Here is a 26052-nt window from a genome sequence, read left to right as displayed (position 1 = left end):
TTATATTCATAGTTGAAAAATATGATTGAATGACAAAAGGATAATATACAAAACATTCACTGTAACAATACCAATACATACACAACAGGTGAGGATGAATACTTCCATCATTGCCAAAGATGTGTGACCTATATCAGAAGTAATTTCATTAATCGTGATCCTGAAACAATTTTCTTGAAGCGTTGTTAGTTCATAATCTTAGATTCAGATCATGACAAAATATTTCTTGATATCTCAAAATAACAAGGTTGTTTGCACAAAAAGTTACCAGTATAACCACTCTTGGTGCGTTAATAAATAACCTGACCGAATACAAAAAATGTGTTGTGTGTATTTTGTGTATGTATATATAAAAATGGTGCTCCAATATTTGTGCAACCATTGGTTGTTTTGAAATATGCTTTAGAAATCAACTTTTTGAAAATCCAGAGCTGCAAGCATCGAGGACATCAGGTAAACACAAACATTAATTAGTGTGTGTGTGTGTTTATGTGTGTAAGGGTGTACAAAGTCAAGCAGACATCTGCTGTGGCAAAATGAAACGCTTCCTCCTCGTTGTGCCCATTAACTGAGTTTTCCGACATCCTGCGCTCATCAGCAGTGATCCTGAACGGGGCTGGCAGGGTTGCAGGCAGGCCAAGGCCACAGGCAACAATACTGTGGTACACTGATGTTACAAAGAGGAGTGTAAAATGTTAATGACAACAGATCGGCCGTGCATGCACACACACTGTAATCACATCATCGTCCCTACTGGCCAGTTAGTCGCCCCTCTCTTTGTAGCTGCGTGTTCACCACCAGCGTTGACGAGGTGTGCGTACTGAGCCCTACAAAGCACCACGACCCCGTGACACACGACAACGGCGGTGACACAAGCCCGGTCTTCATGGCCCGCTGCTGTCGTCTGCAGCGACTCCGTGCTGTGGTGATGGAGCTGTTCACGTGATAGAGGAGCGACGGGATGACAAATAAGAGCTGGAGGAAGATCAGAGGCAAAAAAGGCTGCTGTAATAACATCCCCTGCTTGAGCCGCTGACAGTCCCGAGAGGCATTATTTAGTGGTATGAAAACAGCAGGGAGCTGTGCCGCTCGCTGATAAAAGCTACACGTAGTGATTGATTTCAGCTTGCTCATGATGTGTTGTGTGGAATTAAAGTCCAAAATAAGCTAATTACATTACTGTCATTTTAAAATGTAGCCCGAAAGAGGTCCGATAAAGTCTAAAGTCAGGCAAAGACAAATCTATCTAGAATAGCGTACATTAGCCACCCTAAGCTACGGCTCATACCAGACCAAGTGAGGCTGTAGCAACAAAACCCCGAAATGTATTGAATTCAACAAGGGTGCTTTTTGTTTCTTATGAATTAAGCTTTTCATTTGTAAGATTAAAAGCTACATTGCTCTGTCTTTTCAGGAGCTATATAGTGTTGCCTTTATCAGTTTAGTTCACAAAATGTTGGTTGTTAAGCAACTAAAGCGATTAAAGGGGTGTTCCAGCAATTTAATGACGCACTTCTATAAAGTTTAGTGGCATACGAGAGACAAATTAAGATTATCATGTGCAGAAACCACAGTATGGTACTGCTAAGAGTGACAATTAAAACTAGTGTATGGTAATTATAAAGACATCCCTGGAAAAAAAAATGTCCCAGCTAACTCCCGCAGATAATAATATGAAGTGCAATTAAAGCAGGGGGAAAGACTGACTTTCACTCCCTCCCTCTTTCCTCTGCAAAAATTACATTAACGCTTTATATCGTGACCATAATTCATTCTCTGCATAGAGTGAAGCACGTGTAGCTTTGAGTAAATTGAAGTGAATCATTCCTTAACTTTGTTACAGAAGCTATAAAAGTCGACACAATGAGTTACCAGATCCGTAGCCGGTGGCATCGCGGGGACTGACTCTGTCATAGATGAGAGCAGGTCCATCATTTAAGTTTGAACACCTAAATATCACAGCCTGGTTTCCAGACCTTTGGTAAAATAACCCAGAAATAATGCACAAAATGTGGGATTACTTGAACAGGGTGAAACTAGAAGTTTCTTCTGTGCCTGAAAAACTTTGTATTAAACCATTAATAAACCCCTAATGGTTTGTTTCATTAGTGTGATTTTCCTAACTTAAAAAATATATATCATGATGCGCCCGCCGTCCCAGGACAATTAGGTGAGTAATACGGAAAGAAGACCAAGGAAATGCACATAAAGAAAAGAAAACATTATAGTAATTTTCTCTCCCTGAGCTGTAAGAAGACATTGTAGCAGAAAAGGGGATGAGACGATGCTGTCAAAATTGTGAAAATGTCCTCCCCTCCACCTGTCACCTCTGTGGGATAGCGAGTGGCTTAGTTGTTTCTCAGCGACAAACCCGCCACTGAACAAAGGCGTCTGTCCAATCGAACGAGCTGCCTAGTAGACCTGCGTTTGGAGGGAACTATAATTTAGGAGAAGCTCCAGGAAATGGAACTCTCGCACCTCAAAAACATGAATGCCTCAGAGACTCACAATGTGCACAGTCTTGGAACCATTCAGAAAACTGGGCTCGGTCTCATCCTGTCTAAAGATAGATACATGGAAATATATTGGAACGGACAAAAGGCCTCTCTTTGGCAAGAAGCAATGGGTAACACACAAACTGGCACACATGCACAAACAGAAAACGTGGAAACCGTTCCTGGTTGGCCAGTGGGGATATGTCTCTACCTATTATTCGCTTTTGTTCCAGGTTTCCACTTTTCTTGGGTTTATCGTGAGAAGGATGAGTTGCTGTAGGGTTTCTAGGGGTCAGGTCTGCGACACAAAAAGAGGGCCTCTTTATCCCGGGGCTACAATCAGTTGAAGCTCCTGGAGAAAGAGAGGGGGATGACAGGAGAGAAATGTGCTGAGCAATTTTGTACCCTATAGTCGCTTTGCTCTCCCTGGCTACAGTTTCTCTTGTGATCTACAAATGCTGGCAAGATGGCCGATCCCGTTTTGTTTTTAAGGTTTGGCGTGAAAACTTGCCTGTGTATTGTCACAACTAACGCTTTGGATGAGAGCGGTTTGTTGATCACAACTGAAATAGTTAAAGAAATAGGCTATAGAATGTATTGCTATTCAACTTTGTACCTTACATTCATCACTTATGCTCATGATGAATTTTAATAACTGGTCTATTTTTGGTCTATAGCCAAATAAAAATGAATAAAACTAATCAGCCGTAGCTAGTTTGTGTTTAGTGTTAATCAGCACATGTTAGCATGCTAACATGCTTGATTAGCTGCACATGCAAACATTGCACCAACTTAACATTAGCGCATTAGCTGTGTCATTGTGACAATGTTAGCATGCTGATGTGAGCATTTAGCTCAAAGCACCACAGGATTAAAGTACAGCGTCAAAGAGCAAATTCAAGAGGTTGCATGATTGCATACAAAGTCAATGGAAATATTTAAGTGGGCGCCAATTTTGCAAGCTGAAGCAAAGAGGCAACTGTGTGATTTGAGTTAAACCAAATTTGGCTTATCCTGGAGCTTTTATGAATCTGCTTTATAGACGTAGAGAGGAAGAGAGAGACTGGAGTGAAATTACAGAACAAAACAGGAGTTTCGGGTGAGGGCTGAGATCAGTGGCTGAGCTGAGCAACACTGTTGTTGGCACAACCCACACTTGCTGTCCATACACTTTTCATTAAAAGGTCCAAAATGGCAATAGCCACACCACAGATGCCGTGGAGGCACCGATGAGGCACCCATGAGGCACCTAGAGGAGACATGAGTCTGGGTAGATTGGATCATTTGTCTCGGCCGTGATTGCTGACAGATTGCCCTGTCGTTAACATCCCCCTCTCCGTCTCTTCCTGTTCCCAATTCTACCCATCCCTCATTTAGATCGTCCCTGAAGCAGCGGCAGTACAGCAGTCCATATAGCTGTCATCTCATTCATGGGTCACAGATGAATTATCTACTTTTGCTAAATAGTTGGAAAATCTCAATTTTGGGGGGAAAAAATGTAAAAGTCTATAATCGACCAGATATGGTCTTTTTGCATTGAGGAAAAAAAAATGTAACATATGTTTTCATCTTGCTATTTTATGCCCATCTTCTACCTAAACTATATGCATATCTTCCAGGAATGCAGATTAACAGGAAACTCAACTTCTTATTTTTCCATAATACATGAACATAACCGCTGATAAGCATTTTACCCCCCCCACTTACTGACAGTGATGCAAAAGCTCTTCCGTCTCCAGACTCAGAAGCAGCAGCCGATTCATCTTCCCTCGAGCTGGAGGAGATATCAAGATGCAGCAGCAGCAGAAACAGCACTCTAACACCACACTTCCAGCAGGGCTTCCATCTCCTCTGTCAGCTGTCAGCTCAAAATGTCTCCTGCCTGTCAGACCAGAGCTTTCAACTCAGTACACATTTGTCTGCCCAACTACCACCGTGCTCTCTTTCCAAATGTAGGACTGAGCTTTTGCATCATGTTTTGAGAATCAAAAGCTGCATTCTGCAACCTAAACAACCAACATATTGCTGATGCATTTGACAAGTAACATTCTCACATACTGTATTCTCACATTGGATCAGTCACTCCTGATAGTAAGCAGTTTTCTCTCTGTCATTATTTCCCAAAAATGGATGTCTGTTTGGAGTTGGGTCTTTTGCCTCGTGCTCACTGAGGCAGCTGTGTCATTCTTCCCCAGGAGCTGGTCGACTCGGTGGCCTGTCCTGCTGGAAGGTTTGGCATTGATTTGCTCAAAGGTTGCCACTGAGACTTGTTAAGACCAATGGACAAACTAATGAGCCCCTGAAGGCCCCACTGATATGCCCCATGGCCTTGTTAGAAAGCCAAGATGGGGGAGTTGCAGACGGAGAGGGAGAGGCTGCGATATGGTATGGGTGTAGGAGGTGGGGTGATGGTTGGTAAAGTTATGGGGCAATTGGGGGACGCTAGAGGGGAAGACAGTATGACTTTGGAAGAAGCCAGTGTAAGAGTCTACAGCCATGCTAAAGGCTCTCTGAGGCTTTCCTTACTTGGACACAGCACGGTTTTCAGCTAAATGCTAACATCAGCATGTTAACATGCTCACAATGACAGTCTTAGCATGCAAACAATCGAGGAGCAGTCTGGGAATCAACACAGTCATTAAGATACATCATCTGGGAACCATGAATGCCGGTACTACATTTTGTGACATTTCATTCCAGACATTTCAAGAGACATGGTGGCCCTTACAGGAAAAATTCATGAGCTCACCAAAGTCATTTGAATTCATCTTCTGGGGATCATGAATGTCCATAGAAAATGTCATGGCAATCTCAAAAGGTTCAAGAAAAAGGCTTCAACTGAGGAATGGAATTAATTTGCATGGCACTTTATATGTGACAACAATGGTTTGTATATGTTATATAAGTTTTACAATAGAAAGTCATACAGAGATATCTTATAAAATAATATACTTTCACTTTGAAACCCAATTCCTTGGAGGTACTTGGCTTGTGCAAAAGCAATACATTTTATGGGTGCAATGAAGACACACATTTGATGATCCAGGCAGAGTGAGGTATTCCCAAACCCAGGAAGAGAGCACAACATCTGTGTACACAATGAAAAGTATAGGTGTAACAGTGGTGACTTGTCTTGACTTCTCATCCTCATAGTGACTCAGAAAAAGAGAAATGCAAAGACCCTGTTAGACCCTGTAATCCCTGTTACGTAGAACACCTCCAAGATTCTCAGGATAGATGACCCATTAGGATTGGGTGACTAAAACGGGAACTCAATCTAATGCCTCATTTCCTTTCAGAGATGAGACAAGCTTTATGGCTTGACCTCCCCCAAAAATATCTCTTTCTTTCCACATTGGCCACGTTGTAATCTCACACCTCGCTGTCTCGCTTAATCCAAAAATAATATCAAACACATTAGCAAAGGCAAAGGCCTGGAAAATCCAATTTGAAATTCATACTGTGGCGCTTGTAGACTTGATCTGTGTGATGTCACATGTGGTATTAATGGACATTTATCTCTTATGGGAGGGAAGTCATAGAGAAAGCAGTTCTGGTTGACGAGTTGCATCGAGTTACACTGTTCAGTACCAGCCTAGGTTATAAAAGATAGAAAGGTCATTTCTCAGATTTTACTCTTGACATATATTTGCTGTCAGGTGAGCCAGAACATTTCAGGAGCATACATATAAATGTATTGATGATACAATGACAATTGTACGTTTCGTGTTTTTGTTGTGAGGTTTTTAGCCGTGCTAGTTTCATTGCTCCAAGAATGGCTATGTCAGTAGGTCCATCACTTTGTTCCAGATTTAAACATCAAATGTATAGATTGCCATGCAATTTTGCAGATATTCATGGTCCCCACTGACTTCTCCTCTTACACCACCAAGTTGACATTTTTATGAAATGTCCCAACAATTTTTGGTTACCCCCTGATTCATAGTGTCACTTGCAAGTCAAACGTTTTTACTTACCCATTCAAATATCTGATTCACAACATTTAGTACAGACATTCGTGGTTACCAGGCGATGAATCTTAATAGTTTGGTGATCCCCTGACTTTTCCTGTAGCGCCACCCTGTGGTAGACATTTGTAGTTTTGAGAGAAATACCTTGACAGCTATTGTATGAAAGTGCAACTCAGAATTAATTGTCTCAACCATTTTCATCTAGTGCCATGATAAGGTCAAAATGGTCTTTAGTTAAACACCAAATAGCTGCCAAATTAATGAAATTCCCTTCAGCCTCCACTGTAGATGTATGTACAGCCTTTTAGAGCAGTCAGCGTGGCTATAGTGTATTAGTCTTGTGAAGGGTATCACATTGTACGTGAGTTATGGGTGGACACACATGAAGTTCAGCAAGATAAAGGTTATACGTTCACTCATCACAACAGAGATGTCCGAAGATGCAGCACCATCCCACAGAATGATGATACCCTCAACAGAAATGTGAAGCAATGAACAGCGCAACTCGATGGCATTCAAAGTGTCTACGGTTGGATATCCTTTCCCCCTTAAATCTACTGTACACATGTAAAAGGAGAGCAAGCGAAAACTGTCCTCAAGCCCTAGACGAGTAATTACTAAGGCTGAATATGGAGTAGACCTTTGTTCAGACTGATATTTTCATGAGATAACTGAAAAGGCTAATGAGCTGCACAGTGTCAACAGAAGGTACTGGCCAAAAAACTTTTAATTTGACACTTTCATCGTCCATCAAGGGTAGAAAGACACATAGCGTCTGGAACTCCTTAAGAATCCTGGGTGACTGAGTCTTTTCGGTGTGTTCAAAACAGCAGCAGCAAGTAATGTGGAGTAGCTCCTTCTGCTCAGCGGGCTTGAAACAAATGGGTTATTTAGAGCCTACTTCATTTGCACTTGTGGAGAAAGGGCAGAAAGGAAATGAGAACCCCTTGACGGTTCAGTGTTGGATGTATTTAATTAGCCAATTCACGCTATGCTTTGCCGCCTCAGTGGGCACAATATTTCTTTGTATTTTTAAAAGTAATTGTCACTTCCCGCATCAGAATTCAGCAGATCCAGGCATGCAGTCAGGAGCAGGAAAAAAAATGATCCCTGCGTCTCTAGTAAGAGCTAGTAAAAATAGACACGCAGGCAAATATTATGCTGCATTGCTAGTCAGCAATAACCTATGGGGGCTGATCGCTGTGTTCACAAGCCATGAAGTAGAGGTGTTGATCAAGATCAGTAACGGATCACTTTGCTTTACTCAACTGACTGAGCTCTGTATGCAGTTATGCTGGTTAACAAAGTCAAAATTGACAGGAAAAGCCAAAGTTTTCGAATGTCACATCCTAATATATACAAGGGAATGCCCTTATGTTATGATACTTTCAAATTAAACTAAAAGAATAAAAAGGTCATCAAAATAAAATTTTGTGGGGAACATGAACGTGTGGACAAAATGTCATGGCAATCCATTCAATAGCCGTTGAGACACGGTGGTGTTCAGAGGACCACTAAAGTCAGTCGGATTCATCATCTGGGAACCATGCATTTTTGTACAAAATGTTGTGCCACTGCAGCTGGTAGATATTTAGTTTAACCTCTGATGACCATGACTATGAAAATGCATTGGCAATCCATCTGATAGTTATGGTGCCATTTCACTGAGACCAAACATGTCAACTGCATGATGGCGCTATCAGATAGGTCTGTGAATCAAAGTAAATATGATTCATCTACTGGGAACCATGCATGTCTGAAAAAATAAATAAAATGCATGGCAGCACATTCAATAGTTGAGATATTTTAGTTTTTTTGATCAGCGTTGGACTGACCAAATGACAGACCGACTTCCTAGATTGACACCACCAACGTGTAAAAGGTACTTTGACATATTGTAAGAGCTTTGACCAGCCGAGATCATAATGAACATTAGAAGGTGAAGAGTGTTTAACCATACACTTTCCCCAATGAGTTACGCTACCACGCATGTGCCATCAATCATTGGCACACACAAATACACCCACAACTAGACAAAAATCACCTAGCTTCACAAGCTGCAATTACACTCAAGAGGAGGATGGACTGCTGTACCCTGGGGCTGAAGTGCCTCTATAATAAGCTTTCACCAAGAGCCAACTCAAGAACGACATATCAACGGGCAGTGCTCTCCAGAAGATAGAAAAAAAGAGGCAGATTCTTTCAAAAACACAACATTTTAATCTGTTTTTGTTGAGAACTGTAAGAAAAATACAAAATAAAGCTTAGGAAGGGACAAACATACAATGTACACAAACATGTTTTTCAACCACTATGATACATGCTGGTATAATCATACATTAGGATTACAAATAATAAACTACAACGAGAAGCAACTTTCTATTCTATGAATAACATAGTTGATGGTGCCGTCCTTCTTTTCCAGTTCTGCATTTCCTGGATATGCTTTAACATTTAGAAGCATGGCAGCAACCTGTTTCAACATGAATCTGTTGGCAGGTGATGACACACGACCAAACATGTCGACAGAGGAAACCAGAAACCACAACGTGGTATGATTAAAGAAACTAGTCCACGCTCGCTGCGTTTGATTTCTGCAGCAATCCCATACTTACTGGAAAGCTGTGCAGGATATCACCTTAACTTGTACAAGCATACAGCACGTGTTCACAAAAGTTCCCCTGTCAGCGGGCCCAGATCTTCGTGAATTCTCAGAGGTGGACGAGTGGAGTCTGGACCTCCTGGCATTGGCCCTTTGACCTCACAGTCTAAGGTACGCTACCTATGGACAAGAGCCAAATGTTTAGAAAATGTTAAAATATATGTGTTGCTCCACTCGAGATGCATAAAAAAGGAATAAAAATAGATATATTTATTTTTTTGTACTGTACAATGGGGATTTTCGTTCCCTTAGGCACAGATCTCTACGGTCTGCTGATAAGCACAGAAACACATTATCTCCAATTACTGTCTTTAAACAACAAAAACACCACAGGTGGTCGAGATTTAATCAACTTCAAAAACACACATGCAGATAAACAAAGCATAGAAAACTAATCAGCTCTGCTCTGCCCTCCCTCCCTCCATCTGCTGTTGCTGGGTGTTTGCCTGCTGCAGACAATGGTGGCGCTCCACTGAGGGCTCTATATTGGGATGATGGATGAGGGCATTTGCCCCACTCAAGGCCCTGTCTTCTCCATCCCCATGCCAGTGTCTGCTCACCACTCGAGCGCATCAATGGTAATTCATACAAATGATAACAAACGGAGACTAGAGGTGAGCTCAGGAGTCCCCGAATGAGAGGACAAAGTGTGATGAGGAACCAGAGCAGCGGGAATCTCGATGGAAGAGAGAAGCCGGCTTGCGAATGGGGGGTTGCCAGGTTGAATGGTAAAGAGGGTATTGTGTTCCTCTTCTCGAGTGGAGCAAGGCTCAGCACCCACAACTCCTTTTGTGGAGCTGTGCGGTAGCTAACAGAGCTGTGGCTGCACTGAGAAGCCCCAAAGATGGGAATGTATTAAACTGGAGTAGATCCATGCTGGACACCGACGGTAAATGTTGGAATCGGAAACACTTTAAATGAAATTGTATCGGCACTGAAAAAAGGCCCACAGATAAAGAAAACATAGGTGCTAAAACTTACGCTATTCCATTATTATGCTTGGTTTTTACCAAAATTCCTGCCACTGTTTTGGCGTGGAGAAGAGCGGTGAGCGGCCAGGGGGAAAAGGTGTTTTTCACCGGGGTGGGTTAAAGGCATCTTATAACTGTTGTTATGCTGGTAGGTTAGGTCCACTCACGCATGCTAATACATGAAAAACTAGCTAACGTTAGGCTTGATGTGAAGAAAAAAAAAAAACAGATAAACACACTCACTTGAAGTTTGGGAGTTCGAGGTGAACCCACAACAGTGTTCCCCTGCTGAGTACATTTGATAGATTTTTTAGGAATCAACTGTTTAGATTATAAGACACCACTCAAAAAAAAAAGTTCTCAGGTAGTTTGTAATAAACTGTGTACGAGGGGAAATATCTGGGTATTAAAAGATTCTGAGGCTATGACATCAGGAAGTCTTTCGAGCAACCGCATACTCTTTGAGGCTCGGTGCCATGGACTGTTGGCAAAACACACTTGGCAAGCAGCATGAAGAATGTTTCTTCACACGAGAAGGGACGCACAGGAAGAGAGGAAAAGTAGAATGTGAAGAAAGAAACAGGTTGCAGCTGCGGCACTAAACGGGAAAGTCCTGCAGTTCAAGCAGATACCGAAGATGGACAAGGAGATATACACTGACATACATAATGATGCATTTCTATTACCGTTCTTGGGTGTGACTCCACCCCACCCTAAGGACATGATACCCAACTACAAAGCAGGGAATCTCTGTCTGTCCACGACCCATTAACTGGAGTTACATTTTGCTGCTGGATGTTGAATATACAAACTTTACAACCAAACACTTCACTTCCCTGATCTTTTGTAACTTTGTCACAATAATGAATAAGCTCCCAACTACAATAGGCTGACTGCATAATACACATCTCCCATAAACCGAGTCAGTTATACTGTCACAACTTTAAGCCATGTGTTGACTTAAAATAAGGGCATCGCATACACTACCAACGCAACAATAATACGTCATACACTGAAGATCTAACTCAACAAACCTCCTGCATGCATCACTCCCATCACACTGGAGATGAACACTGAATTACCATTACACCATTCTTACATTATTACCCTCAGTTATATAGTCAAGTGGCGATATCCCGATGTCAACACTGACTAAGAACAGCGTCACAGAACCACTACACTGTTTATTAATTTCCCTTCTCAGCCATTTCTCCACGAGCGATGAATCGAGACGTGTGCGTCTTGGGGGAAGTCATTTATTTAGACAAAGTGCAGCCGCCCCTGGTGGGGAGCTGTGGGGAATGCAGGAGGACTGAGCATGATCGATACAGCTTCTCAGTTCTTCATTGTGAAACGTTGGAGCAGTTTTTGGATCCGTTTCTGTCAAACCTACATGCCGTCTCTGTGGGAGTGAGGAGGAGATTAATGAGGTGCAGGGAGGTGGGAGGTGTTGTCTGTTCCCAAGCTAAAGAGTGACACTCGGAGCTTGAGCCACTTTACACCCCATTACGCTGGCAGGCCCGGGGCTAGGAGACGGGGGGGCGGGGAACACGGCGGCCCAGACAACAGTAGACATTCCACATGCAGAATAATAACAGGCTGGGTTATGGGGCAGGCTTTGATCTACTCGCAGGGCTGAAATTACCCAGAATAACACGCACAGACGCACACAAAACACTTGCATGCAAACTTCGTGCTAGTGCGGTTACAGATGGGTTGCTACTCTTATAGTGTGCTCACACACACACACACACACACACACACACACACACACACACACACGAAGGATTATTAGGAACACTATACTAATACTGTGTTTGACCCCCTTTCGCCTTCAGAACTGCCTTAATTCTAGGTGGCATTGATTCAACAAGGTGCTGAAAGCATTCTTTAGAAATGTTGGCCCATATTGACAGGATAGCATCTTGCAGTTGATGGAGATTTGTGGGATGCACATCCAGGGCACGAAGCTTCCGTTCCACCACATCCCAAAGATGCTCTATTGGGTTGAGATCTGGTGACTGTGGGGGCCATTTTAGTACAGTGAACTCATTGTCATGTTCAAGAAACCAATTAGAAATGATTGGAGCTTTGTGACATGATGCAATATCCTGCTGGAAGTAGCCATCAGAGGATGGGTACATGGTGGCCATCAAGGGATCGACATGGTCAGAAACAATGCTCAGGTAGGCCGTGGCATTTAAACGATGCCCAATTGGCACTAAGGGGCCTAAAGTGTGCCAAGAAAACATCCCCCACACCATTACACCACCACCACCAGGCTGCACAGTGGTAACAAGGCATGATGGATCCATGTTCTCATTCTGTTTACGCTAAATTCTGACTCTACCATCTGAATGTCTCAACAGAAATCGAGACTCATCAGACCAGGCAACATTTTTCCAGTCTTCAACTGTCCAATTTTGGTGAGCTCTTGCAAATTGTAGCCTCTTTTTCCTATTTGTAGTGGAGATGAGTGGTACCCGGTGGGGTCTTCTGCTGTTGTAGCCCATCCGCCTCAAGGTTGTGCGTGTTGTGGCTTCACAAATGCTTTGCTGCATACCTCGGTTGTAACGAGTGGTTATTTCAGTCAAAGTTGCTCTTCTATCAGCTTGAATCAGTCGGCCCATTCTCCTCTGACCTCTAGCATCAATCAACAAGGCATTTTCGCCCACAGGCCTGCCGCATACTGGATGTTTTTCCCTTTTCACACCATTCTTTGTAAACCCTAGAAATGGTTGTGCGTGAAAATCCCAGTAACTGAGCAGATTGTGAAATACTCAGACCGGCCCGTCTGTCACCAACAACTACATGCATGTATATATATATAAAATATTATATAATATATATATATAATATATATATATATATATATATATATATATATATATATATATATATATATATATATATATATATATATATATATATATACACACACACACACATATAGCAGTGGCCTTTTTAATAGCCTTATTCATGGCAGACAGTCTGGCATCATAGCGACTGCATGCCATTTAGGTGAGCCGGCTCCAGGGTGCTGTTCGAATCCGTCTTCACAGCAGACATTTTGACTCGTCGCAGTTATAACATTTAACAGTGGCTTCGTTCCATTAAAGTGTCCCAGTCAGACATGAAGGCAGTGAGCTAGCATGCACAACACCAGGAGCCCGACACTGAAGCGGCGAAATGGAATTCAGCCATCCTTAATTAATCATCTCAGAACTGTATACACATTGTGCTACATTGGCATCTCCCTGCTCGCAGGATACTAACTCACAGCAGGCATTTTGACTCATCGCGGCATCGCATAGTGTTAATGAGGACCTTAATGATGGTTCAGTACGTTCAAGTGTTCCAGTGAGCACCGGAGCTGGGTCATCTAAATGCAATACTGTTGTTATTAATTACACCTGTGCTCATACACAGCCACAGCCTATCAAAATGTCATGATTAAAATTCCCTTAGTACAGAGAGTTTGGTGATCTCACAAAGTATAGCTCCACTTCAAACCAGAGGAGAGGTCTTCATTTTCTTATAAAAATGAAGTGACTTTGAATTGTTAGGTTGAATATGTTAAATCTGGTGGTGTGTTGCTTTCCCTAATGGTCTCCACTGTACGGATCTATCCTTCTGGAGATACTGTTGCGCCGTTACAGCGAGGAAGCTGGTGGGTAAAATTGTTATTGTAGCCAATTTAAAACGTCGAGCCACAATCACGAACAGAATATTCATAATATCAAAATATCAAATTTTCCTTTTGCTCAAAAGTATGAAAACCATAGTTCCCAGCTGCCACCCTCTCTGCGCCTGTTTTCTCACCCATCTCAACTCTCCAGTTCACCAGAAGCTTCCAGACCCCACTGCATGCTTGTCCTCTGCTTCTGACACTCTGGCCCAAGTTGCCCAAGTTTTTACTTTCCAAACAGTGTCTTAAACAGGGACTTTCAGACGCTCTCTGACCATATCCGATGACTCTAGCTGGCCCTATGATCACATTACCGTCCTGTCCTCACTCACCTATCGTGCACGCCTCTACTATCAGGAAGTGTTCAAGTGTGTTGATTTATCACACTCCACTTTGCTGCTGTAACCGCCTCCGCCACCAGACAGATGCTGTGTCCTGTGTCTCTCAATCTGTAGCCTTCTCTATTTCAGCAGAGCCTAATTTCTACCCCACCTCAGTCATGTTGGTACCTCAGAAAACAACAACACTATTTATCCAGTGTACCACAGTGTCTGAGACAAGTCACAGTTTGTCATCCTCAGGGATGAGAGAAAAACCCACAGTAAGTATTTTTTAGGCGTGAGGCACAATACGTTTATAACATGAGGAGCTTCCTGGGCGTGAAATAATCAGAATGGCATTCTGGTGGAAGTGAGCCCTCTATTCCTAATTCCATTTCCTTTAAAAAGGTGACAGTGCTGAATTTCTGTTTTGATATTGGGTCATTCCAACAAGACAGATCACAGCATGATAGTAAAACACTAGTATTGTCTCTCTGAGCTTGCGTGATTAGACAGAGTTCAGAAAGTCTGCGTTTCTTTCATTGTTGTTGGAGTAAACGACGGACCTATCGCTGACCCCCTAACTCATTGCTGCTACTTTAAGTTTTCAATTCTCACAGCACATAATTTACAATAAAAGGTGTCAGATTTACACCTAAAAATTTGAAATGGGGATATGATTTCAGAAGCTTCTCCTTTCAGAGGCTAAAGCCGTCAGGCAAACAAAAAAGAAGAAGAAAGGTCTGCACTCTCACTAGCTAATGATCCATAAAGATATGCAAATAAAAAGGAGCAGCACTGTTCTCTGTACGGAGCTAGTTGTTCTCGCATTAACATTTTTAGTATTATAAAAGGAAGATTTAGAGATGGTGTCCGTCAAAATTAAGACCACCATTTCCTTTAATGTTTCGTTTTCACACAGAATGATTCTGTTTTTTGATTCTGCAGCTCGTTACTCCACTTGAAGGCTTGCCGTCTAAACTGAACACCTCCTGTTGAGGCTCGCAACAAAAAGCAGCTTCACATGACGTCAAATAACATACGTCCCTTTACAAAAGGTATTCTAGCCATATATTATTCTAGCTCTCGTACTTTTTTGCAGATGGAAAGCTGGTTGAACTGGTGGGAGTCAGTTGCTAAACTTTGAGCAGGAAATGGAGGATAATGGTACTAATTACCCATCACTGTGTTTAAAAAGGGCTGGGAGAATAGAGTTGTCAGCAAAGTTAACACACCTCTCATTTTCCAGTCAAAGGGCTTTCCTCGGCAACTCAAGCTAAATATACACATTTTGCACAATTACAGGTATAGAGAAGCTGGAAACGGGCTGACAAAAGTAAAACCTTACATTTGACCCACATAATCCCTCGAGGGAAGCTGTTAACTGAAAAGCTCTGAATCATGAAATGAATTAAGGCGGGATAAAAGCACAAGTCAAGCACTGCTGAATAACAGATAAACAGGGTGCTGTAAGTAAGTAAGTAAGTGAAATAGGTGATCGCTGTCAGCTAAAAGAGTCCCTGCTGCTTTTCACAAAACACTTTCAGCATCCCTCTGCTTATATAACCCAGAATCAAGGTACGCTATCAATGTAACCGTCTCACCTCGTAGGATGTCATGCAACGCATAGAGGCAGGAAGTGTAGAGTTGCTGTCTTCGATCACTTGCAGCAGCTCCTCACACACATTCAGTGGCAGCACCACGGGATGTCCTATGGCATTGGCCTCCCAACTCGCTACAATGCTGAAAACACACACACACACACACACACACACACACACACACACACACACACAGCATTACACAACCAAGACAATGCCTGGAATAGCTGCTGGAAATCCCACGTTGAAGCATTCGCCCTGATGCTTTAATTAAGCAGTTTTTAACTGTGAACTGAACTAGATAACTGGGGATACATAAAAGTGGATTGATGGTGTGTGTGTGGGTGTGTCTATGTGTGTGTGTGTGTGTGTGTGTGTGTGGTGTCGACATAAGTTTGTGTGTGAGACGGGAAGAGAAGAGGGCTGAAGGGAGAGGAGAAAGAGTGATTGAGAGAAGAAAGATTGATGCTCTGTCAATTTATGGTGCTAATTCAGTTTGTTCGGGTGACATTTAGCCATCTGTGCCGTTCCTGAGAGGGGAAATTGTTCTCAAGTTTTAGCGGGTCTATTTAAAAGGCGTCCCGCTGAGGAAACACTCCTGCTATAACTGTGTTTACATGCATGGGAACATTTCTATTAGCCACTCAAAAACCTCTTGACGGGGTTTGTTCACACAGCAAATCTAATTCATTATTTGTGCATGGAAATGTAATTCATGTTATCTACAGGAAGGTTTGATCGCTCAGAGTTAATTCTGTAGAAAAAAAAGGAGTCGGACATACAACTTCCATTAGACTCAATTTACGTATCCATGAGACCTCATCCACATTGCACCCGGCTGTGATGGTGCCTCTGACTTTTACTCAACTCATCATCAAGTCCGCGCCATTAGTGACAAGCGTAATCCACTTAGGCACTGGCTCACCGACTCTCCAGCCAATTATTGGCAGTTTTAACAACACACACACTGCAACCGCCGACTGCAGCCGACTGTATCCCGAATAAGAGGGCCATCATCCAGGGAATTCAGCTCCCCAAGCTGAACATTTAATTTAAAAATGTCAGAGATGAGTGATGAAGGTTGAATGGTAAATAAATGATGTGGGGGGAAATGGGAGTGAGAGCAACACCAGCATTTAGCTTTGCAAGACTTCAGAGAAATTCAGGTGAAATAAAAAAAGCAGGCTAAATTCTATATCAGAACATATCTCTGATTATGGGATTATCTCCACACAGCTCGTAACATGGCGACGGCTGAGCGGTTGGCTAGCTAACGGAGCTAAAAGCACGTACAATGCAAACAAAGATAACGACACACACGAAGCGTGACTTCAATCTGCTCATGTGGACATTACTACAACACGATATCTTTACACAGAAAATTGTTTTTTGCCACCTTAATAATAATAATGTCGAATTTAGCACCTTTAAACAAAGTAATTGACCGATATTAGCGCATTGCAGATACATTGCTGTCAGCGTTTGTGTGCTAATGACAAGAAATTGCAGCGCAGAAATGTCACGGAAGTAGTTTAGAAACAGTGCCACCATTACACAGTTTGTTCACTAGAGAGCACTGACTAGTTTATTTTTACGTCGGCAAAATGTCCGACTCAGCACACTAGCACAGGTTAAAAATCCCCTCGGCAGTAGGAAATAATTCACAAAATAAGTGAAGAGTTATGACAAAAACAGCAGTGCTCCGGTCGAAAGTTCCTGTCGTGGCTTGTTTAACAAGGATGACGTCTCTCTTGACAGAGAGCGTAAATCAGTTCCCTCTGTATCCTACAGTTTATCATGTAATTTGAAATGCACTCTTACTGCTTTGACTGTGTAGACAAGCCTCTCTCCTTTCATGCAAGTTTTACCACTAATTACCCTTTCTCCATCAGCCAGCCAGTGGGCTTGTCAAAACGGTCGAAACAACAAAACGTCTCCGTTCTGCCTTCACTCCACGCGGCTACAGGGTAAAGGAGGAGGAGGGAGGGAGGAAGGGAAAATGCCGAGTGCTGATTCAGTTGAAAATAATGAGGGCAGAAGGCTCTTCCAGTGGGGTGCTGCTTTACTGAACATGGAGAACCACACGCAGCACATCCACCTACACCTCTCTAATGCATCACAGCAAGGCACACAGAGCCTCACTCCCGTCAAAACAACATCCCCCGTGTGCGCAACAAACACAAGTGGGGCTTATGCAACTGACAATATGGAAGACGATAAACACCTTTGATGGCAATCTCATTCGCGGAAAAAATAGCCAGCAATTATGTCGGAGCGGGGACCCGTAGCGCGAAGTGTTCCGAGGCCGCAAAAAAATAAATAAATCTGTTCGCCAACAAAGTATTCTTTCATCCCTCGCGGTTTGAGACAGGTGGTGATTGAGAGTGTGCGCTGGAAAGATGAAAGGATAAGATTAAGAAGAGGAAAACAAAGATTGGAAAGGGGGGGAGGCGGCGGATGGAGGATGCGGTAGGAGGCGGAGGGTGGAGGATGCGGTAGGAGCACCCGCTTACTCTCTCTGCTGGGGGCCCGTGTCGGAGCAGGAGGCGTAAAGGAGCTTCAGGGCTCTGGCAGCTCTGGGAGATGGGTCGTCGCAATCTGGGTCCCCGACAGACATCTCTGGAACCGACACCGTCAAGGAGTCGCTGTTCAGCAGCCAGACCTGCAGGAGGAGCCGACAGGGTCACGTCACACGTGGGGGCACAAACCAGATGTGGTGATGTTTGGATGCAAACCCGGTGAACGTTGCTCTCCTCAGATGGTAAACTAATATTTACCTTTCGAACTTGCATGCGCCTGCACCGGGTCAGCACACTAGCGCACACACAATGCTGAAGAAACCAGCAGGGTTCGTGTCACGACTCCCTCTCACTAGTGTTTCCGTGGAATGCTGCCTTGAGTTGGTGTTGGAACGATCAAAAGTACAACATGAGCACATGTCGTGCACCACCGATATGATGCGGGCTACTTTTTTATTTTATAATCATTATAGAATTTTAAAGTCAGTCAATTCCACACAAGATTATTTATATTGCAACTTTGTATTTATTTATTGTCCTACAGTTAAAGTCCTACAAGGACAGGACACTATTTGTGGAATACGAAGGACATTTTATGTAAATGTAGAACAAATATCACCTGCCAGCGCCGGTTAGAATAACATTTTTATTGGAGTACAAACCCTACAGCACACACTTTTACTCTCAAACCTCCCATAAACGACGTGCAGCAGCGGAGCGTAAATGTCACTTTCCACAGAGCCACTTGTCGCTGATTTTAAAGAAGCCAAAACGCCTGGCATTACGCTTAACCAATCACTTTCCATCAGCTTTTTCATGGCACTGGAAGGACCCGACATTTCACCTTGACCCATTAATCAACCACACGAGTGGTCTATTTTTTACCTGGACGTCATGTCTGATTATGCCGACTCGTTCTTACCAATAAGAAGGCTTTCCCATCAGGAGTTTGGACAGAGAAGTGGAAGGTGCTCAGTGAGCTGGACAGCCCCAACAGCCGGGCTGCTACCGTCTGCTCCACGAAGAGCGACCTGTCCCGAGAGAGACAACGTTCATTCCGTTAATGCGTTTAGTCTTTACAGAGCATATTAACATATTGGTCATGCACTCACAGTAAAACTAGAATGGAGGTATTGATCACTTTTGGCACGATGACATGTTTTTTTTCCCTCTTACTCCCCAAAGCGCCTTTAAGATAAAGTTATGGGAAAAATATGAAACGTTTAAATGGCCATGCGTAAGCACAGTACCAATTCTGAAAATAGTACTGGAAATCAAATATTGCAGCCAATCATTAAGTTCAACTACGGAAACTTTAAAAAAGGCAAAATAGTTCTCAAAGGAATTGAAAATTAAAAAAATAAATAAAAGAAACGTATGGTTGTGCGTAGTATATAATAAATTAAAACTTGCACTGTGGGATTATTAAAAGCGTTTCACTCTGAAGCCAGAATTGAAACAGCCTGAACACAGCGCTGATACGTGGCGGACACTTTTTCAACCATTTCCTTATAAAAGAATGTGCTTGATGACTGCATAATTGTCACCACTGGCAGTCTGGATAAAAACCTGCCTGTTGAGGGAAGCTTCTGTCTCTCTGTCTCCCACAGCTCGCTCCACCACCACCTGTGTGATGTACAGTTTCAGTGTCTCTGGAAGGCACAGAAGAAAAACCCTCGTAAGCAAAAAGAAAAAGGATTATGATTATAATCCACGGAGCGACGCATACCTGGTGCAACAGCTTCTCCCAGCACCAATGAACAGCTCTTGCAGAAGATGAGTCTCAGTCGGTGGCAGGGTTTCTGTACGAAACACAGGTTAAAAAACAAAAACAGAAAAGCAATCACGATACACACAGATCTTTAATTTAACCAGGATGGGCCGTAGAAGAGAAAGACAGAAAGAGAGAGAGATATACGGCATGCAGTGTGTCATTTGTTCTCCGGCACTTTCTATCTGCCTCTCTTTCCATTTTTCTTACTCTCAGTCATGCAAAGAGCGCCATCCGAGAATGACTAATAAAAGAGTAGGGAGATCAATCCTCGTCCATCCAGACTTATTTGGATAAGCGTCTCAAACAGCCTTGGCTGCTCCAGGAATTCAGAATCTTTGTCATGTGTTCCTTCTCAGAACTCTGCTTGTTTTCCTCTGGGTGTCCCTCACCTTTGAATCCTGACTGTCCTCCAAATCAACTGGGCTCGCCTCCTCCGTGATAGTCTGTGCACAGCCGCCATCTTTGGCCAGCAGGAGGAAGGTGTCGCCCAGCAAACAGTCCTCTGCTCGGGGCAAGAGCTTCTTGATGAACGGATCGGGGTGGCAACACCAGTCGTCCACGATGGCGTTCCAGTTGCCATTAGGAAGAGGAAGGACTCGCTTAAACTCTCTGTTGAAGACGAACATTGTGGGTCTTTCATTTCATGAAGCGACGTGGTCACCGAACCACATCGCTTCACTTTGCAAGAAGCAACATTAGCATTTCTTTGAAGTCAAGTTTCTGGCCACATGGCGAGTTTGAGTCGAAATAGTTACTCCATGTTTTGGTCTCCACCAACTTCTGAGGCAAAAATCCAGCTCCTCAGCTGTGAAAAGCTCAACCGAGTTCACCAGCTGGTCGCAAAATTTGTTTGGTGCTCAGCAGATGTTTTATTAATCTTTTTTTTTAAATATATTTTTACGGAAAACAGCTGCATCCTACGACTGAAACAGCAGAGACTGAAGAGTTTGGAATTATTCATCTGTGGAGTCGTCACTTGTGACCATTTCCCACAATGTATCGTCATTTGACCCATTGATAGTATACTGATCGGCATCTTCATTCGAATAAAGCTCTAAGTGTTAATATTGTACAAGTATGCCATATTGTAAAAACAGTTGCAGTCAATGGTATAGCATTAGCTCCTCTGGTCAGTCCCATCATGGAGCATATTGATACAAAAGCATAATGAGGCATAATGTTGTTGAAAATTTTACTTTTAAGCTCCAAGCACTTCTCCTCACATTATTACTTCCCAGAGCCCTTGTTGAAAGCAAAAATAATAATAAAGTTTTGAGGAACTTTTATTGGGTTACTCCTGAGAAACTTTGCCAGAGGCCAAGGGTTTCTTTAATGCCACTATTGCAATTTTCAGCATGTCACATTGCTGACCAGAGAAAGCTACAAGCCGAGGGTTAGAAGAACAATACCCCTGTCCGCCTGAACCACCTCAAGGTGAGAAACAATTGTTTTTTTAATGGGTAGCACGGACCTTGACGTCACACTGACTCTGTTAATCTAAACCAGTCAGGTCGATGACTGTGGACTCGGCTCCATCCATCCATCAATTTTCCTTTCCTAAACTCATCACTTCAACCGCCCAGTCACACCATCAATAAACACTTCCTGCGGAGGAGGAGGTGTAAACAAAAACCCCAACCCCGTCCTCGTCCGTCTGCTCCTCACCTGTCCTCCAGCAGCCTGGTCATGCAGCCCTGGCAGTGGAAGCAATAAGTTTCTTTGGGCCGGAGTGTCTCCATCGCGCTGTCAGTAGCCTCTGTGGAGCGCCAAAGGAAAACAAATAAATGAGCCGCATTTGGTGAAGGGGTGGTAACCTTGTACTACAAAGCACGGAGACGATAAAGTACTGGGTGGCGAAGGTGGCTTGGACAGGAAGCGGACAATCAGTCCGATATTGATCGGATTTGTCTACGACTGTCCTCCGCTATAACTGAGTGACATAAAAAAAAGGCCAAAATGGGGGAGTTTGTGGATATTATGCAATTAGTCTGGGGTACACATTTGAGGATATGAGATCAAAAACTTAAAAAGGGAGTATTCTCACGACTCTGATGATCAGTTGCTAGGGGGCCATTGGGGACCCTGAGAGCAAAATTGACACCTTCACAGTCTCGGACGACGAAGTGACTCAATCCAAGTTAATTCAGAATAGAGCGCAAGCTACAAATAGCTAGCAAAAGACTTTGTTCTCGCCTTGGCACTGAGGAGTCGAGCAAAGCAGAGGGAGGTGGCACGCGTCTGGAATGAGTTTCCACGGTTGCCGCGGACATTACCTTCGTCCGGGTGCCGCGAGACACCGATGCGCAGTCGGAAATGCAGCTCCTCGCCACAGGACTCTCCCGCAGGCGTCGGCATGCAGGATCCCCGCTCGTAGTTGATCCCCGCTGGCAAAGTCAGGCTCAGCTCGCCTCTGGGAGTCTTGATGTGGAGAGAGGACTCTCCACCAGTCACGACCACGTCCGCCGGACTACTGGCCACATCTTTCCTGGAGGGCAGATGCAAGCAGACGGCGGTTATAAAAAAGAAGAAAAAGAGGCTCATATAAGAAACAGAAGATATTGTTTGTTTTTCTTCCCAAGAAGGGGAAGGCCCGTGGCTTCTTGACCTCTCCAATCACATTTGTCTTCCATTCCATGGATTTGTGAAATCGTGTGTGTGCGGGAAAAACTAAATAATACGCTTTTCTTGCCAAAAGTTAGATGAGATGATCAATATCTCTCATATCTGTAAGAATTCCAACTTACTGCAAATACACTTGGGTTTTTGAGTAAAACAAATGAGATTGCTTTATGTGTGAGCTATACAGTTTACAGCAGTCTGATTTTGTTATCTTCGGACAGAGCCAGGCTAGTTGTTTTCTTGCCTGGAACAGACAGACATGAGAGTGATATCCGACTTCTTATCTAACTGAGAAGATTTTCCAAAATATCGAACTATTCTTTTAAGACTTCAGGAAACATGTCTAGAGATCTCACCAGCATTAGTGGTAATGCATCATTACCTCTCAAACGGAGGAGGCGGGATCATTTCCTGTTCTTGATACTTAATGCATCAGAAATGAACAACAAGTCAATATCCCAAAAACTTGGCAACGTCAAACCATACACATATGGATTCAGGGGGGTATGTAATTAGTCACGGTCTCAATACGCTGATTAATGACTCAGCCTTTGGTGTGGAACATAGCCTGCACTGAAACAGTTGGCAAACCCCCAGAAGCCCTTGACCCAAATTTTTAGGGAAAGGCCGAGGAGTATCCTGGCCTCCCAGCCTCTCTTCAGCCAGTCGCAGCTCCTGACCTCCAGGAGGCGCTGTAGAGCCTCTCTGACATCTAAAAACGGTTTGAAGGAAGTCCTTCATCCCTTCAATACTCTTAACTCAACACACCAACAGAAGAAGCCACAGTCTAACCCTAACCGTTTTAATGGGTGATGTGATCTTGTGTGTGTGTTTTGCCAACTGCTCGTCTGTGTCTTTATTTGGTCGTTTCTTGTGTTTGGTGAGCCAAAGACATATTTCCACCCTAGCGGACAATAAACATATATTAATATTCAGTCTATTTACAAATAAATCTACCCCCCCCCCCCTCCCTCTTTGTTAAGTGTTCTGGGTAGAGATATTATATATGAACGCAACAGACTGTTCTAGGTTCTCTGCAAATCTCACTGACCCCATCTAGTGATGGTAAAGGTGTACTACATCACAATCAGAGAAAATCCTCTGACCCTGATCTTTGCTTCTATATTATTTAAATGTAGTTAAATCATTTGGTAATATGAAAAATCCTCTTTGAGATAGCAGTTTTATGTTTACAAGGTGCTTTACAAACATACAATATACATTACGAGTACGAGCTCATGCAAACAAACTCATTCAAATCAGATGCGTAAGAAGTAGCAATATTACACTACAAAGAACTCAATTACTGGTAAAAGTCCTGTATTCAAAATTGTATTCAAAGTATGAATACTTATTTGGCAGAATTGCCGATGTCAGAGTTAAATGGTCACTATTATATATGCAGGTGTATTTTTATAGCAGTAGTATTAGTAGTAGTAGTAGTTATAGTTTATCAAGGTGGAGGACATTTAACAACTACATATACTAATATCTAATCAATCATAACATATTGTGCTTTATAGAGTGCTGTAACTGTTACTGCCAAATACATATAGTGGTAAAACGTGCAATGGTTCCTTTGAGATGCAATTGAAGTATAAAGTAGCATTCAATGGAGATACTAAAGTACACATGGCTCAACATGTAAGCCTACAGTATTCAAGTAAATGCACGAAGGTACTTTCCACCATTTATAAATACTACACAAGTATCATAATAAGCTACACTTATTTTCATTATGCTACTTTTTTAAACGTTTACTTGATATGTGATACAATAAGTCAAACCCATATTGTTTCTCTCTTGGAAACACTATTTCACAGTTGTCACATTTCTCCACAATACAAAAAGGCTAAAATAATAATAATAATCCTCCACCTCTTAGCGGGTCACGGTTTAACACTTTACTTCAGGGGCTGGCTTGTTGCTAACACAAGAGGCATGAAGCACTACATATTCAAACATGTCCCTGAAACAGTCGGCACGTAACGTTTCACTACTAACGTTAACAATAAAAGGGTCTGTTGCTGAAAAGCCGCAGAGGCTCTTAGCTCGCCAAAAACATTGGGATAATTTAAACTAACGATTCCGGTTTAGCTCGCGAGCTTTCTATCAAACATGATTAACTTACCCGACAATAAGCAGTCCACTCTCCAGTCTTTTTCTCAGCTCTAAGAAGACTCCAACTCCATGCGTTTTGCCTGGCACTTCCAGGTCTGCCATTTACGCTGCTCAATATTTAGAAGTTATTAATAAAAAAAAAGAAAACAAAGAATCATACACTAATCAAACCTCAGTATGGCTGTGAGACTCTGCAGCATAGCATGCAAAAGCAGGCAAACATAAAGGCACGTCTATCTGCATCAGCTAGCTCGTGGTATCCAGAGGCTGGTAACGTTGCTCGTCTGCAGCGTGAAGTCAAATACACCATGGTAACAGAGGAGCATCCGGTCACACATTTCAAAATAAAAGGGATAACTAACTAGCTTTCATCAAGTGGTCGCAGATATTTAGCATTTTGGTCTTGCAGTTTTTATAAATTGAGTGATAGTAATAATAAATGTCTTACACATAGATACAGCTTAACAGTTTACTCGTTAGGCGCTAATTGTATAAAATCATACAAAATAAAACAGAAATATTGGGAGGCTAAGTGCTAAAAGTCAAAAGATAAGCATTTTTATTTTGAAGGAAAAGCTAACAATTTTGTATTTTGTTTCGCGTGACTGTAAGTAAATCGGGTAACTTGACACAGCCGAGAGGCGGAAGACGTCCATGCGGAAGACCGGAGCGGTTGGACGTGCAGCTAATCTGCAGTGCAGTCTGGGAGCTGTCAATCGTCTCGCTCTGGCACTGGAAGCTACTGATGCGCTCACCAGTGTTTATTTACACACCGCCCGACAATACAAAGCGGAAGAAGAATATGTAGAATACAAATACCTATCGTCTGCTTCCAAAGCCTTCTTGTGAAGGGACCTTATGTGAGCGGGTGACATCGGAGCCGGGCCCTGCGTCTCCAGCGGTTAAACAACCTGCGGCTAACGTTCACGTTAGCTAGCTCGCTAGACATAGTGTTGACGCTGTCAGTCGTTTTCTTCGCACAGGATTGAATGACAGTTGCTGATCTTATATCGGATGACGGTAAGCTTTCACATCCGTCTCATTTTTTAACGCTGTAACGCGACATTATGTTAGCGGAAATCGCCTCACCTAGCTCCTGGCAATTAAGGTGGCTTGTGCAGCCACAGCGTTACTGGAACGGTTCCCCTCGCGCCAAACAAAACGGCAATAGAATACCATTTTGCAAATATTCTTGAGCTGAATGTGCGTTTATACTAAATGCTATGCATGTTGTTTTTTTCGCGACAAAACGCGAACGTGGGCATTACATGGCTGCTGTAGTTTGGACGACAGGTGTGCATACCTGCTCTA

General features: G+C 42.9%; 1 protein-coding gene across 1 annotated transcript; it reads right to left on the bottom strand.

Moving 5' to 3' along the window:
* Positions 1-8663: 8663 nt before the first annotated feature.
* Positions 8664-24843, bottom strand: ube3d (ubiquitin protein ligase E3D; the record flags this gene model as incomplete). Its single annotated transcript, XM_079227536.1, has 10 exons — positions 8664-9248; positions 15712-15850; positions 18222-18370; positions 19150-19258; positions 19801-19879; positions 19957-20029; positions 20391-20610; positions 21667-21757; positions 22275-22486; positions 24752-24843. The coding sequence occupies 10 exons, from the start codon at positions 24841-24843 to the stop codon at positions 9228-9230; spliced, it is 1185 nt and encodes a 394-aa protein (XP_079083662.1). The 3' UTR covers positions 8664-9227.
* Positions 24844-26052: the final 1209 nt, after the last annotated feature.

This window comes from Taurulus bubalis (assembly GCF_910589615.1).
Source record: "Taurulus bubalis genome assembly, chromosome: 12".
Taxonomy (NCBI): Eukaryota; Metazoa; Chordata; class Actinopteri; order Perciformes; family Cottidae; genus Taurulus; species Taurulus bubalis.
The sequence above is the reverse complement of the archived record's forward strand: the minus strand, read 5'-3'. Positions and strand labels throughout refer to the sequence as shown.